This window comes from Sceloporus undulatus, chromosome 1, assembly GCF_019175285.1.
Source record: "Sceloporus undulatus isolate JIND9_A2432 ecotype Alabama chromosome 1, SceUnd_v1.1, whole genome shotgun sequence".
Classification (NCBI taxonomy): Eukaryota; Metazoa; Chordata; class Lepidosauria; order Squamata; family Phrynosomatidae; genus Sceloporus; species Sceloporus undulatus.
In genome coordinates this window covers 340659554-340676828 of record NC_056522.1, presented here as the reverse complement: position 1 = coordinate 340676828, position 17275 = coordinate 340659554, and the positions used below count along the sequence as shown (strand labels likewise).

At 41.1% G+C, this 17275-nt stretch overlaps 1 protein-coding gene and 1 pseudogene across 3 annotated transcripts in view; one reads left to right on the top strand and one right to left on the bottom strand.

Moving 5' to 3' along the window:
• Positions 1–17275, bottom strand: part of ESRRB (estrogen related receptor beta) — a 240160-nt gene that overhangs the window by 47362 nt on the left and 175523 nt on the right. For all 3 annotated transcript variants that reach the window (XM_042445916.1, XM_042445917.1, XM_042445918.1), the window contains one exon: positions 1588–1704. In XM_042445916.1, coding sequence (XP_042301850.1) covers positions 1588–1704 — 117 coding nt within the window. The remainder of the gene's footprint in view (positions 1–1587; positions 1705–17275) is intronic.
• On the top strand, positions 11931–12786 carry LOC121919698 (annotated as a pseudogene).

Here is a 17275-nt window from a genome sequence, read left to right as displayed (position 1 = left end):
GGGGTTAAATCTACATTATTAACCACCCTAGCATTTATCACTCCTGCAACACCTCAGAGGAAAACCCTCTTTTGCTTCCAATTCATTTCTGGCTCCCACAACAACAGTCTGCCTGTTTTGGATGAAATGCACTGGTCTAGAGCCTTCCACAGCTGAGAGCTTTTTAGTGGCCCAGACTGAGGCAGCTGCACTCTTCCAGATACACTGAAGAGAGAGTCACAAGTGCTACCTTTCCTTTCCAACCTCCCCCCCCCCCCACTTTCCATTCCCCAAGGAAACTAAGCTTTGAAGCCAATCCATAAGAATGTGTTTAATTGCCATTGAATTCCCAGTGGACACCTTGAATGGATGAGGGGAATGGGTAGGAGGAAAAGGAGCACAGGGGATGAGCCAAGCACTATTCAGACAACACTGAGCAAATCAATAGACTGAGTGAGATGGATAGGCGGTGTACTGCAGGGCAAAGGAGACTACCTGCATTGAAACAAAGGCCTCTCTCCAGGCAAAGAAGTCTCTCTCCTCTCCAAATGGACCATCTTCAAATTTTCTTTCCAGCCAAGCAAAGATTAAGGCAGCCCTACATTCTTCTGTAAGGACCCTAATATTCAGTATGTGGTTCTGTTTTTATACATGTAGGGATATAAAATCTGTAGCATACCCTTTCTGTGGTAAATGTGCAGAAATGCATAAAGAAGGGGAAGTGAGAGACTTTTGTTGATGTTTATACCAGTATTTATTTATTTTAAAAACAGTTAAGATATTCCATAATCCATGTCACTACAATATTTTAACCAGGAGAATAAGATGGTCATAAAATACAGTATAAGATTTCAAGTCACCAGAGCTCTTCATCGGGATAGAAGTTAAACAGCGGAGGATTGAACCCCTATCACTTAAAGATGGGTCTTTATTGAAACAGCCCAACGAAAAAACAAAGCCAGGCAACCTAGTTTGGCTTTTACCAGCCTTTGTTTACCTAGAAAGCCACCTAAAATCAATATCTTTCAAATTAAAATTGCACACATTTGGGGGACATGTTGATTGGTCTCATGAAGGTCGTGCCTTTATACAGAAAAAGACACTTATATCACCTGACATGAAAGATAAACAAGTGTTTTCCTCCCCACTGTGAAATTATACACTTTCTTTCTTTCTTTCTTTCTTTCAGATATTTCTATTTTTATATTTTTATTGATCATGCTCCCAGGATGGCTTACATAAAAAGCACAGTAACAGTGCAATCCTATACATGCCTACTTAGATAAAAGCACCACTGAGTTCAACAGGATACTTCCAAGTAAGCATGCAATCCTAACTGGCAACTGGAATACCAGTAGCAGATACCATCTTTCACAATATCCAAAAAAGTTCATTTGGGGACTTATACTGGCATGTGAAACCAACAGGGCATTGACCTATGACCACTGCCACCTACTACCCCAGTCAATCCAAAATTACAATTATACTGTGTTCTGTTTCTCCTTCACATGAAAATACCAGAAGGTCTGGTGAGAAAAAGGGATATTGCCTCCACCTTTCTAAAAGAGCTGGGAAGTAAACAAAAGGCACACAACTTCTTTTCCTTACCTTCTTTCAGCATCCCCACTTTGAGGCATTTCATAAAGCGACATGCCTGACAGGATTTACGTCTCCGTTTTGTGATTTCACACTCATTGGTAGCTGGGCAGCTGTATTCAATGTTCCCTGTAAAGTGCAAATAAAAGAAAGGTAGTTACTGAAGCCTTGCACAAAACAGAAGAGAGAATGCTGTGGTATAGGCATGTCCTGAAGAAGTGTGATCTTTCTGAGAATAAACAGGACTCATGAGTTTCACCAGAGTATAGCCCATATGATGGTATCATACCAGGATGGGAGACTAGAGGTACAATTTCCATACACACAGTAGGTATATTCACATCTTTGCCATGAAAACAGATTAAAGAAGAGATTGGCTGGAAATACTAAAGAATTGGGATCAATATGCTGAAACATGAGTGTACACTACCTTTTTCTGTGTATTCATGTCACCCATCCTCTGAGGAGCCCCAATTTTATCCTTAGAAGGCTATGAGATCAATTGGACCAGCAAATGATGTCTGGCCCAAGGTGAACATCTTGGCTGAATAAAATTTTGAACTTGAGTCTCCTATGTGCCTAGTCAGAAACTTTATACACTCCAGCAGTGCTTCTCAGGCTATCTGATGCAGGGGACTAGCAATTGTTTTTTGCCAATGTGCCTGAGACTGGCACTATATTTTGTGTCAATGGGCACAGTTCTTCTTTCCTCTCTGGAAACCTGCCAGGGACTGGTAGCCCATGACTCAGGGACTGGCACAAGTCCAAGGATCTCCACTTTGAGTAGCACTGCATTACACCACACTCACTCTCAATCCAAGCAGGTTTGGAGAAAACATTTTCAGCAAAAGGTTCAGTTCTTACAGCAAATGGTAGGGCAGGATTTGGAAGAAAAGCCCAAGAGGTCCTTTCACAATGCACACCTAAAGTGCTGTGATTCTATTTTAAGTCATTCTATTGGCATACTGTCCTGGGATTTGCATTTTAGGGAGGGGTAAGCCCAGAATTCCATAGGTTGCAGACCTGGAAGTTAAAGTGGTATTATAGTGCTATCTGTTGTGTACTAGGAATACACAGCAGAAAGAACAAAATGGCTCTCAGACAATGCAGGACTGGTTTACTGGTTTACTACACTTTTTAAAAAGTGAAGTAACATATTACTTTCCAAAAAGCCACAACAAAAGTCAATTAAGTCCAGAATGCAACTACACCACTGACAGTAAATGACTTCCCCCTCTCTTGCTCAATCTGCCTCTCACTCCCTCTCACACACGCCCTCCTCCCTTTTATGCCCACAAACAGCAGCATGTGCAATTCAGCAACATTGTATAAAAACTGTTTTAAATTATCGTAGTTCTGATTAACGCTGGGAAACACCAGTCCAATTAGCAAAGTCTTGCAATACTTTGATATGAGTTTTGATGAACTTGTAAATCAACAGGGTTCCATAATTATGGGGCAGGCAGGGACTAATCCCTGTTATTTGACACCTGAAACAAAATCTCCTGATTATAATCTTGGCTGAACAAATTCCTGTATTGATTGACCACATAAGGGCCATCCCACCAAATAATATTCTTCATCTTGATAACTGTTGTGCTGATGTGTGTATGAGTTTTAATTACATATGTTTTATTCTAGTTTTAATCTTTTGATTGTTTAACATCATTATAACTTTTGTATCTTGTGGGTTTTTAGCAATTTTTTTTTATTTGTTGCAGGCTGCTTTTAGTCCTAAATTGAAAAAGATGGGTTTGAAAATAATAACAATAACTATACCCAGCAAAGAAAAGGTTCTGGCAGTAGTTCTCCAACTGAGGGAACTGTAATTGAGAAAACTGAAAAGTTCTTATAGCTTCTTTGTGTGTTAATCTTCCAAGTTGCAAAACCACCATTTATTAATCAAAAAATTAAAAGGGAGAGGATAGGATTATAAACAGGCACATGGGAGTTATGATTTCTGAGTTATTAAACAATCTGAGCTAGTCCTTAGCCATTTTTAATCAGGATAACAAGTTTGAACTTGGAAGCTAAGCAGAGTTAGTTCTAGTTAGTACTTCGATGGGAGACTGCAACCAATACCCGGTGCTGTTGGCTATATTTCAGAAAATGGGAAAATCACCTCTGTATCTCTCTTGCCTAAGCAAATCCTATGAAATCTTATGAAATGCATAAGCCAACAGATAACTTGAAGACACATGAACATTTCTAAAAAGCTTTGCATGTTAATCTTCCATGTTGCAGAACCACCACTTATTACTTAACAAATCAAAAGGTAAAGAGAGAATTATAAACAGGCACTTTGGGAGTATACCATCTGAGCCGAGGCCATTTTTTATTGGGACAGCAAACAACATGCAAGCAACTAGTCTTCAACCTAGTGAAATGACCAGAGAGAAAACACAACTAATGAAGCACACAAAACTCAAAATGCTGGACCCCATGAATGTAATAATGTACTGTCCTAAACCCTACCAAAAAGTCCTGAATTAATTACTATCATACTATCTGTTAAAATAAAATCTGTGAAAATAGTAGTTTATCTTACATGGTGCTTGCAGGGATGAATGAGATTAAATAGAGGTATTACTCAGATCACATGGTTGCTGTCAAAATAAGTAGCCCTAGGTTGTTCAGTTACACGTGAAAGGGGTGATCTGATGTCACTATATGATACATTTCCTGCACAGTCAACAACAACAAACAAACTGGGATACCTTTGGAAGTCCAGCAGTATCTCCCTGAACCATATATTTAATGAAATTATCCCAAATCATAGTAAAATCATATTTTTCTTTCTTTTCTTTAGATTTGGTGTTTACGAGTTATTTGTTCCAACAGAGCTAACTGTCACACTTTATTGTACCAGTTCATCATGTTATCCAAAATGCTGGGGGGTCAGAAAAGATGCCCACAAATTAATAAATTTTAGGGAAATTTTAGTATTAGCTCAAATGAGAGTTATAGTATGACTGGGATAACAGTGGCCTGTGATAGCAACCCAGTTAGGACCAAATCACACAGAACTCCAGAGGTAGATTCATACAGGTTTTTGTAATTAGAAGAATTTTGTTTTTGTATTAGAAGAAATAAACAACACAGTCTCTCTCTCTCTCACACACACACACGAGCTAGGAAAGCAACATTGGGAGAAGTGGAATTGGTTTAAGACCTTGCTAATGATGATATGTTACTGATGTGGATCTTGATTCCAATCTATGGGAATCTGTAATGGAGAACACTCCATAGCTGCTGCATAAAGTGGGGTTAGCCTAGTCTACCCAAACTGACAGAGTGCCTGCCTCCTTGCAAACTAGACCAAGACCAGAGAATGTCTGTTTTACTAGCTGTATACATATTCAGAACTGTATCTTGGGGGCAGAAACCAAAACCTGAAAGGATTAGAAGCTCTGCTAAATGGTTTCCTGGGGAGAAGAGTAGTTCAGACTAGAAGCAGATGGGCGATTGATGTGAACATGCTAGATAGACAAAGGGATTTGTCAGCACTCCCTTGTCTCAGGTAGTTTTGAGCAATCACTTCTGACCATGATCCTCTCACTGCCCTCTGTAGACAAAAGGGATTATGCTGGGGCCTTGGGGAATCCCATCATGGGGGGGTGGGGGCACTTCTAAACCCTAGCTATCCCTAATCAGTTTTTCCATGTGTGAGCAGGTCAGGCATCCACAGTGGGATCATGCCTAGGTCAGCCCCCCAGCATCCCTTTTTAATATTAAATTGATATGGAATATGAGGGGCAAGCAGAGGCCTGGTCCCAGGTTAACAACCACACATATCCTTTTTATTTTTGTTTGTTTGTTTTATCGATTTTTACTGATTTCAACCTTAATACTAATAATAATAATAAAATTTATTTATATACCGCTATTCCATGGATCATAGCGGTTTACAGCATAGTAAAAACAATGTAAAAACACAATATACAATAAAATAACAAGATAAAAACAACAGTACAATTACAAGGCTGACAGAATGGAAAAATGTCACATTCAGGGGGAGAAAAATAACACCAACGTTCATGGGGGGAATGCCTGACGAAAAAAGTAAGTCTTCAAGTTTTTCTTGAAAACATCAAGGGAAGTGGACATGCGGAGCTCATTAGGGAGTGCGTTCCAGAGTCTCGGGGCTGAGACAGAATAAGCCCTCCTCGTGACAGCGTAGTGGACATCTGGAACCGTCAACAGATGTCTTTCTCCTGATCTAAGAGTGCGGGGCGGACTATATGGGGAGAGGCGGTCCTCCAAGTACCCTGGGCCCAAGCCATATAGGGCTTTATAAGTGATAACCAACACCTTGTATTCAGCCCGGAAGTGAATAGGCAGCCAATGGAGATCTTTCAGAACAGGTGTTATATGGCTGGCCCTGGAGCAACCAGTGACCAGCCTTGCTGCCATATTCTGCACTAATTGAAGCTTCCAAGATTGGTACAAGGGTTGCCCCATGTAAAGCGCATTACAGAAATCTAGTCGAGAGGTTACCAGAGCATGTACAACGGTTTCAAGGTCCCCTCGGTCCAAGAAGGGTCGCAGTTGGCGTATCAGCCGAAGCTGATAACAGGTGCTCCTAACTGTCGCATCCACCTGAGATGTAAGGTGGAGCGACGAGTCAAGGAGCACCCCCAAACTGCGAACTGAGTCCTTTACAGGGAGCGTGACCTCATTCAGGACAGGTGGAAAAACTTTCTTACCTGGACCAGGAGAACCAATCACCAGTACAGTGGTGCCTCGGGATACGAAATGATCGGGTTACGAAATTTCCGGGATACGAAAAAGTTGGATTGGCAAAAACTGTTTCGGGTTACGAAATATTTTTCGGGTTACGAAATTCATTTCGGCGCGAAATTCAAATGCTGCAAAGTGCAGCTATAGGCTTTCCAGTGCTAACGGAAAGGTGTTTCGGGTTACGAAATTTTCGGGTTACGAAAGGAATGGCGGAACGAATTAATTTCGTAACCCGAGGCACCACTGTACTTCCGTTTTCTCTGGATTCACACTGAGTCTGTTTTCCCTCATCCAACCCATTACCGACTCCAAGCAGGCATCAAGAGGAGAGATGCCATCCTTAGTTACTGCATCAGTCGGAGACATAGAGAAGACTATTTGCGTGTCATCAGCGTACTAATAACACCGCGCCCCATGTCTCCAGATGATCTCTCCCAGCGGCTTCATGTAAATGTTAAATAGCATAGGGGACAAAATCGCTCCCTGAGGGACCCCAGATGTAAGGGCCCTCTTGTCGGAATGACAGTCCCCCAGCTCCACCATCTGGAATCTGCCCGAGAGGTAGGAACGGAACCACTGCAAAGCAGAGCCCCCGATACCTAGCTCTCTCAGGCGATCCAGAAGGATACCATGGTCGATGGCATCGAAGGCCGCTGAGATGTCCAAAAGCACTAACAGGGACACGCTTCCCCTGTCCATGCCCAGACGGAGATCATCAACTAAGGCGACCATGGCAGTCTCAACTCCATAGCCCGCCCGGAACCCGGTTTGAAATGGGTCGAGATAATCCATTTCATCCAGGAGTCCCTGAAGCTGAAAGGCGACTGCCCTCTCGATCACCTTCCCTAAAAATGGCAGCAGCGAGACAGGCCGATAATTATTCCGAATTAGGGGGTCAAGGGAGGGCTTTTTTAATAGAGGTTTTACTATGACCGTCTTTAATGCAGATGGAAATTGCACATCCCTGAAAGATGTATTGATAATTCGGTGTAACATACTAGTCACAACCGTTCCCCCTTGAGCTGTCAGCCATGAAGGACAGGGATCGAGAGAGCAAGTCGTCTTCCTAACACTTCGCAGAATCCTGTCCACATCCTCGGTACAGACAGACTCAAAGTGATCCAGTTTAACCAAGACCACAGAAGCTCTGGACACCTCTACTCTAGATTCTGAACTAATGCCGGCATCAAGATCAGCCCTTATCCGAGAGATTTTATCCGCAAAGATAACCTTATTAATATATCTATTGTGTATGGGCCAATGTGGTGCAGTGTAGTGATTTGAGTGTTGGACTACACTCTGGACACCAGGGTTTGAATCCCTCTCAGGCATCAAAACCTTGGGCAAGCCTCAGAGGAAGGCAACTACATAACCCCTCTGAACAATCTTCCCAAGAAACCTCTGTGATAAGTTCACCTTAGGGTCATCATAAATCAGAAATGACTTGAAGGCACACAAGCACATTATGACTTTGCACTTCAATACAAAATGCCACTTTGTATGCCATGTTTTCTCTGAGGTGTAATTCCTCCACCACCTTACTGGCTGCCACTGCCACCCATTAACTGTACAAAGGAGGGTGGGATTTGAGCCATATTTGATAATAGTCATACAAAAGGCATTGACTCTAGCTGTGGGATAAAATCAGGACTATACATCACATTGAAATTGTTATTTGTACTTTTTCCTTTAAAAAAAACAAACATCATGCTTCCATGGCGGCAAGTCATATTGAGAAATATTGTAAGCCCAGAACATATTGACACTTGCCCATATGCCTATGGAATGTTTTCAGCTACACATCTTACTCTTTAGCATCCACATCCTGACAATCATCAGTGTTAGACAGTGTTCCCTTTCTCCACTATCCATCTGCAAGCCCATAACTCTACCACCATGTGGTTTGATTCACATACCTTCTAGTTTAGCAGAGACAGCCCTGGTTAATCCAACTACTGTCCCATTTTCTTAGCTGCTTTATAATGTCTCATTGTCTCTCCCTTCCTTCCACTTAGTTCTCAGGGTACTTCAGTTGCTGTAAACTGAGTTCAAAAGGCAAAACTAGTCTGTACTCAATTAACACAGAAGGGAGGAACAGAGGGAGAATGAGGAGCCATGCCCCTTCTAAACTCAATACATACATTCTAGATGTCTCCATTTAAAATAAAAGTTTTGTGTAATCTTCTTTATTAATAACTCTTCTCCCCTTTTGCCTAGCCACACCCATCTGACCCCATTCTGATGGGACTTGGCCACATGTGTCTAGGTTTTTATCAGTAAATGTTACAGGGTATGGCCTCAAAACAGCAGATACTATGCTGAAGCTCAGAGACTTGCTTCCATTCAGCCTTCAGCCTGGCACTATACAACAGCTGCTTTTCAATGGCAAGGGGAGTATCAAAATATCTTTAAAAGCTGTACATCAAAATTCAACTTGATTTCTAGTTCATAAATGAACTGCAATGGCAAGACAGGTACATCTGGCCAGCCACAGTCTGAATAGAACTAGAAACTCTGCCCCTCTGGAGTACCTTCCCCCCAAAAAGAAAACTGGACCCCCCTTTTTTGAAAGCATAATAGAATCATAGAATCGTAGGGTTGGAAGAGACCACAAGGGCCATCCAGTCCAACCCCCTGCCATGCAGGAAATCTCAATCAAAGCATCACCGACAGATGGCCATCCAGCCTCTGCTTAAAGACCTCCAAAGACAGAGACTCCACCACACTCCAAGTGTGTTCCACTGTCAAACAGCCCTTGCTGTCAGGAAGTTCTTCCTAATGTTGAGGTGGAATCTCTTTTCCTGGAGCTTGCATCCATTGCCCCAGGTCCTAGTCTCTGGAGCAGGCTTGCTCCCTCCTCAATATGACATCCCTTCAAATATTTAAACAGGGCTATCATATCATCTCTTAACCTTATTTTCTCCAGGCTAAACATCCCCAGCTCCCTAAGTCGTTCCTCATAGGACATGGTTTCCAGACCCTTCACCATTTTAGTCACCCTCCTTTGGACACGCTCCAGTTTCTCAATGTCATTTTTGAATTGTGGTGCCCAGAACTGGACACAATATTCCAGGTGAGGCTTGACCAAAGCAGAATAGAGTGGCACTATTACTTCCCTTGATCTAGACACTATACTTTTATTGATACAGCCTAAAATTGCATTGGCCTTTTTAGCTGCTGTGTCGCACTGTGGACTCCTAGATCCCTTTCACATGTTGTCTCCTTAAGCCAGGTGTCCCCCATCCTATATCTGTGCATTTCATTTTTCCGCCCTAAGTGCAGTACCTTACATTTCTCCCTGTTGAAGTTCATTTTACTAGCTGTGACTCAGTTTTCCAGTTTATTCAGGTCATTTTGAATTTTGATCCTGTCCACTGGAGTATTAGCTATTCCTCTTAATTTGGGGTCATCTGCAAATTTGATAAGTATGCCCCCAATTCTGTCATAGAACTCCTGGAGAACAGGAGACATCCCAGCAGACTGGAAGAAGGCAAACGTTGTCCCCATCTTCAAAAGGGGGAAAAAAGAGGATCCCAATAATTATCGTACAGTTAGTCTGACATAAATACCAGGAAAGATTCTGGAGCAGATCATTAAACAAAGAGTCTGTGAAGGCAATGCCATAATCACAAAAAGTCAACATGGGTTTAAGAGAAAGAAGTCATGCCAGACAAATCTTATCTCGTTCTTTGATATAATTACCAGCTTGGTAGATGAAGGGAATGCTGTGGATATAGTATATCTTGATTTCAGTAAGGCCTTTGACAAAGTTCCCAATGACATTCTTGCAAACAAGCTTGTAAAATGTGAGCTAGACAAGGCAACTGTTACATGGATTTGTAATTGGTTGACTGACCGAAGCCAAAGGGCGCTCAACAATGGCTCCTTTTCATCTTGGAGAGAAGTGACCAGTGGGGTCCCACAGGGGTCTGTCCTGGGGCCAGTGTTATTCAACATCTTTAAATTTTCCTTATTCATAATCTTGAACTTCTATCTTTCATTCCTCATTTTCATATGCAAGGCTATAATATCTGCAAACCACAATAGTAATATTAAAAGAGATAGCCGTGTTTCTCAGTTTTAGCATTTTACAAAAATGAAGGGATCCAGTAGCACCTTTGAAGAAATATCTAGTTTATATGGACTCAGCCTACTTCATTAGATGCATTGTGGAAAGTGTATGCTTTCATCCATGAAAGTGTATTCTAGAAATTTCAGCCAAGATCCTAAATTTGAGGCTATGATGTATAGTCTTGTGATGATGGAGCAACATTGCTGACATGATGTCAACAATGTTAGAGAATTGTGGCAGTATGCAATAGAGCATCATGCAAGTTGTTCCATTGCACATGGAAACTTCCGCTGAACAATATAGCAACATGAAAAGTGGAGAATTTTTTCTGACTGGGCACCAATGACTTTCCACTGCTCTCTGTTCCGGATTACCAGTGTGCCATGGCTCTGTTGGGGCTTCCTGCCCCCTCTCATTGCACAAGGGCACCCTGTCCTGCAAAATGCTGTACTGTTGTGAATTTCAGCCATTTCCAATGGTCATGCTTCTTCTGTTTATTCAATTATCTCAGTGGTGCAACTACAATATCACACTGATTCTAGGGATACAACCATTGCATGACACCTGAGTTCTAAATTGTACAATTGTAAAGCAGTTTATGACATCATAAATTCCCAACAGAATGCCTAGTCTATTCTAGTGGATTCATTACTCTCTTGGTTTAAAGGGGTGGTGGTGGAGCTAGGAAAGTGCCCCCAAAAATCCTATGACTCTCAGACCACCTTCTGTTGTGCATGGCAGTGAGGTTAAGATACTGCAGCAAGGATTGTTCCTTTGCTGCAAAAAGGACCTTTTATTTAGGGAATGATGAATCTGTTGGTTTTGTTTTCTATTGCACCAACTAGTTCTGTCGATTTCCTGCATCAGTTCAGGGAATTATTATTATTATTATTATTATTATTATTATTATTAAATCAAGCACGAAATGTTGTGCTCATTTTCATATGTGTAAAAAAACTATACATTTTGCCATGCATTTCCTCCTAATATATGCATTCTAACAAACATATTGCCCTAATATATGCCTTTTGATTTGATGGTGTCCTTACTATATGCATTTTGCATATATTTTCCTCTAATTTATGCCTTTTTGGTCACACTGTTAGATCAGCAAAAACACTGCAGAATTCAGAGGAACACAAAAGCTAAAGCATGGTTGGAGTAACTGAACTGGTACAGTTGATTAGGGCAAATTACTCTTTTATCAGTTCATCAACTGATGGGTTCCATGTCAATGGCATGGTGAATCCACTCTGAATATTCAGCTGGGACTTTAAAAATATTATGGAAGGTCCTAAGATTTATTCCCCAAATAGGCTTAGCACCTTGGACAGCTCCTTTAGGGTTTCACTCTCCTTTGCCTGTTCCACACCAGAAACAGAACTACTAGAAAGGTGAAGCTGGTCTGTGCTTGGAGGATCACATAGGAGCAGCTTCCAAAGAAGTTGTCAAGAAGTTGCTGAGCCTGGTGTCTTTGATCCCCTCCTCCCTGTTCCCCTTCCTCAAAGCCATGCACGAGGGCCCAGAGCCCAGCAAGGGACAGATGAGCAGCATCAGTAACAAGTCAGCACCCATGATAGTCACACAGCAATTCAAACAGAACTACCTGTGCATCAAAAAAGATCCAGTGCCTTATATATGTGCTGAGCCTCTTCCCTCAATTATACGTGAATAATAATACATTGTATCAGAATCTGAGCTATGTATGAAGGTGGTTGTTACCATGGCTAACTCATTTTCCCAAGAAAATTTCTCTTGACACCTCCTAGTTTTATATGACAACATCAAATGGAAGATTTTAAGGCAACACAAGGTGTTTTTCTGTTACTGATTTTTATTCTAATATGTGGAATCCAGCTTGGTCAGTCCTTACAGGTCTTTTTAGTTTTGTGGTTGAAAAAGGTCCCACTTTGGGCAGTACAGAAACATTCAAGTGAAGCAAGACAGATGAGTATTTAATATAAATTATTCCCTGACATGGTGGAGAAAATCAAGCAGAAAAAAAAGGCAAGAGACAACCTCCACACTCAGCCACTATCTCTCCCACTCTCAGACATTGTCCGCAATGGAGAAGCCTACCATGGTCAGAAAGGTCTATTGCTCCTTTATAAGCACATGCCCTGGGTTGCCACCAATAGTCACCATAGCCTCTAGCAAGCCAATCAGAATCACAAATTCTTGGCTAGGACGTCGTGAACTTATTTGCTACCATTGGTTTCATAGCCTTTGCCTGTACAATAAAGTACATCCAAAGGAGCATAGCACAAGAATGCAGTGCTAAAACTAACAAACAAAGACTTATTCTAAGATCAAAATTAGTAGTAGTAATAGGAGCCAAAACCAAAAGCATTTGGGGCTCTTTTAGTCTGGTATCTCTAAACAAAAATAAAACAAAATAGGCTGGATTAGCTCATGGGTTCAGTTATAAGACCCTTTTTTGATTTGAAGAAGTTGTGATTGGGATGGCGAAGAGAAAGGAAATGCAGGGGAGGGTGGAATCCTACTTTTGAACATAGCTAAGTTGGCAATGTCTTAAAACACTACTGGTCTATAAATGGCATCTTTTTGTGTTGTTGATTTTCTTTAAAAAAAAATCTGAACCATTTCTGAGGTCCTTAAATTTCAATCTGAAACCTGGAATAGATTCACCACTCCACTAACATGGAAGCCAACATCAACCACTGCCTCCACCTTTATTGTTATCTGAAAAGAAGGAGACACATATGACACAGTCTGACACAGACAAGCAATGCCAGGGGGGAAATTGGCTGCTCTCTTCAAAACTTTAGCAAAGTTTTCTTCTGTGTTTTTGTTGTTGTTTCTGTTTTATTTCTCCCCCCCCCCCCCAGGTCTCTCAATTTCTTTTATGGGTCCTGAGGCTGGCTGCCAGCAGAACAGAGCCGCCCCGGCTGCCTTGCAATTTCTGTAAGTGCCCTGTGATAAAGTGATGAGATTAACTCATCGGGATTCCAGCAGCCTTCCACTGGCTGGCAGTCATGTTGCCACTTCAGTCGCTGTGGACTAGGGATGATCTGGCAGACAGCGGCTAAAATAGCTCTGGGGTGCCTTCGGCAGTCGGAGCAAGAAGCTGTGCATGCCAATGAGTAGCAGCAACAGAGGCACGTGTCCTTGCATGTTCATAAATGTGCATGTGTGACAATATACTTTGAGTCTGGCAATGATCCTGTTTGGCCATGAATAATTGAATTAACATGATTTTAAAACAACAGCAGCAGCAACATAGGATATCTACTTTTTAAATCATGAACATCTCAGTGGAAAACTGGGGCCAAAATCTAGGAAGCAACCTAGGAATTTGTACACAGAGGCCCCAGAGCCCTCCTCTGGCACAGAAGGGACCAAAGATATGAGAATTCAGCCCTTGTGAATTGGCAGGCCATGCAAGGTCCCTGACATGACCAAAGGAGATACCAAGGCAGAGAGCCTGGCTTGAACCGGGCAGAACTGAACCTGCTTCCTGCCTGGGGCCTCCACAATTTTGTGCACATAGATCAATTCATTGTAAGGACAAGATATCCCCCCCCCCCGCAAATGCTTTTTGGCAGCTGTAATTTCTCAGCTGTACAGCTCCAATGATCTCATCATTCTAATATCCTACATACATATACACACACACACACACACACATACACCTGTGTTATTAGTGGCTAGACAATTAGCAGGTTTACCAACTGACAAACAGCAATGTATCTGAATGCAGAACTACATGGAGGCAATCAAGCAAATTCACCACTAACTGTTTTAAAAAAGAGATGTCAGTAATGATGGGGCAGGTGTAGCACAAATCACTGTATGGCCTAAATCTAAGAGCACCTGAGTCTCCAAGGGAGAATTTTAAAATATATATATATAATTAATGCAGCATATAATATGGATAACAACTGTTTTAACTTGAATGACAACCCCTACAAATGTGGCTGTTTAACTCACATGAGATGGTGGGTGCATATTTTCTTCTTCCTCTGAATGACAGCAGTATTTAAGATGTCTATTGATGTGTTGCAATCGCCACTGATGTTGCAGAGAAGATACAGCATCTAAGCTCTCCTCCTAGGGACAGGACAGGGGAGGGTAGCTTCTCCAAACCAGAGGATATGATACTGTTAATATGAATAATGTTAATAGTTTTGTGGGGGTTTTGGGGCTATGTAGCCATGTTCTGGAAGAGTTGATTCCTGACTTTTCACCAGCAGCTGTGGCTGGCATCTTTAGAGAATACCTGCATGGAAGTGAGCGGGGTATATCAACTGTGTGACCCTTGGTTGAGAGGAAGTGATTTACAGGTTAAGCTCTGTGTTGATCTGTTGTTTAATGGCAAAGCTTCAGGGTGTTTATTTAATTAGTAATTAATAATGTTAATATCTGACCATTCTTAATGTGGAGTTGAAAGACATCATTCATTGGACAAAAAGAAGAAATATGCAAAGAAAACTGTTGGAAATGATGAAGAGTGGTGTGTTCCTGTGTGGCAGAGGACTGGACTGGATAGTCCTGGAAGCCCCTTCCACCTCTATCCTGTGACTCAAAGAGTGGTTCTTACTCTGATAAGCAATTGTTACTCCTTATGGGAGTTATAGTTATCCAATAAGATATCAAAGTTTTTAGCAGAAATGTCTGATTGTTTATGGAACAAAATTATTGTACTTTCAATTTTTGTTGCAAAAGTAAGAAATTTGGAGAAGACAACATCTTCCTGAAATACCACAGATAAAACCACTGATGTTAAAAGAAATGGTTTACAGTGAATGTAGCATGTCAGTAAGCAGTCTTTAAGTTTTAAGCTTCATCAAGAGAGCATTAGTTTCAAAGTACTTTTATCTTATTCTGAATTATAGATTTAATAATACAGTGGGCTCTTGATGTCTGCTGGGGTTTGCTTCTAGGACCTCCCTTGGATACCTAAATCCATGGATGCTCAAGTGCCATTATATACAATGGCATAGTAAAATGCTGTCCCTTATATAAAATGGGAAAATCAATTTGCTTTTGGGTTGGTTTTTTTTTTTTAAAAAAAAAACATTTTCAAGCTGTGGATGGTTAAATCCATGGATGCTACATCCATGGATAGAGAGGGCTGACTGTTGCTGAAAATTAAAGCAGAAGAAATTACTAGGTCAGATTTTGTATTTATACTTTAGTTTTCAGGTGATAGATTCTTTACCATTGAGAATCAATGGTGGAAAAAGAAAGTTCATTATAATATCTTTGGGATGTTATATGGTAACACATTGCAGTTGACACATCTAGGCTGGAAAATGGACCAGAGGGCATAGGATGGAGCTGTTCTCCCCTTCCAAGGGATATTCAGTGATGTTTGATGATGTTCTAACTTCAGTGGAAGATTGCAACTAGCATTGGATCACCTTTTTTGATGCCATCCATCCAGTGGAGAGGTCTTTGGAGTGGCACCCCCCTGCAAGGCTGAAAAGTATTTGTTTGTTTTTTGTTTTGCTTTTTTAAGGAAGAGATGGTTGTTGAGGGAGTGAGAAAACTTGAATTTGCTGTACCCAAAGGCCGCTGGACTTCCAGCACTCCATAAGCTGTTATATTCAATAAATTCGATTTCAGCTTGTGGCAACCCAGAAATGAGAGGTCTCCAATGATCTTTTTAGTCATGGGCCAGCTCTGATCTTGCAAACTCAGGGCTATGGCTTCCTTGATTCAGTCAATCCACCTATAATGCAATCTTCCATTCTCTCCTATTGCCTTCAAATTTTCTCAACATTTTTGTGTTTTCCAGTAAGTCATGTTTTCACATAACCCCCTTCCCCAACATAGAATGAAATTTAGATGTGGCTTATTGTACTGCTACCTCCCTGCCCTGCCACAGCCTGCAATTGGAAATTGTTGAGCATTTTCAATTCAGAGTGAAAAACAAGGGAGGACCATAAGCTGATAATTAGTTCTGCTAATACTTCCAGCATGCAAATAAGTGTCTAGCAAGGTTATGATGAAAAATAAACTATGAGATCATCATGTTCCATTCTTCCACTGCCTCACTCCCTGGTCACTTTGCTTGGTTCAGTTATATGTTTAATCTGTGGCTCTGAATCAGAAATATCACACATTGTCTTATCATTGTAACTGCCAAACTTAACTTCCCCATCCTTTCTGACAATTTAAAATATTTCCTCTTTCCCAGCTTAGCAGGAGGCTAGGTTTTCATCACAGAACCTCTTATAAAACTCACTCAATGCTTATTAACATAGAAAGACCTGTTCTGGAAGGAAGAACTGTTTCTCCTTCTTCCAAAGCATGTCATCACCTCCCACAGAGGCACAAATGAATTAATCTTCACCACAATCTACAAACAGAAAAATGGAAGACCACCAACTTGTAGCAAAACATTAGAATCCAACTTTGGCAATGCCATCAACAACATCAGTTTCTGATGACTACAGTTGACTCAGAAGGCATTGTTAAATGATAGCTGTGGTTTGGGTTAGATTATGAGTTTGCCAATAATCAATACCTGAAAATCAGTGTGCTTGTGAGTATACATGCACATGCATGTGTGCACACACGTGTACATGGATAAAAACATGTCTAATTTCAGCAAACTCCCTTCCAGTTATAGACACACACACACACCAAATTTTTATAAACTTCATGCCAAAAATTCTAAATTCTCAAAAGTTATAGGTATTGCTTTCTTGAATGTTAGCAAAATGTCATTACTACACATAAGGTCACAATTCCCATGGTGATTCTCTAGATTCCCTCCAGGAGGTGGAGCATTTATTTATTTATTTATTTATTTATTTATTTATTTCTGCTTTCCCCACAACACCACCCAAAAAACTAGGACATAATGTGGCTTACAATTAAAAGAGCCATACAATTAAACACATACTAAAGTGAGAATAG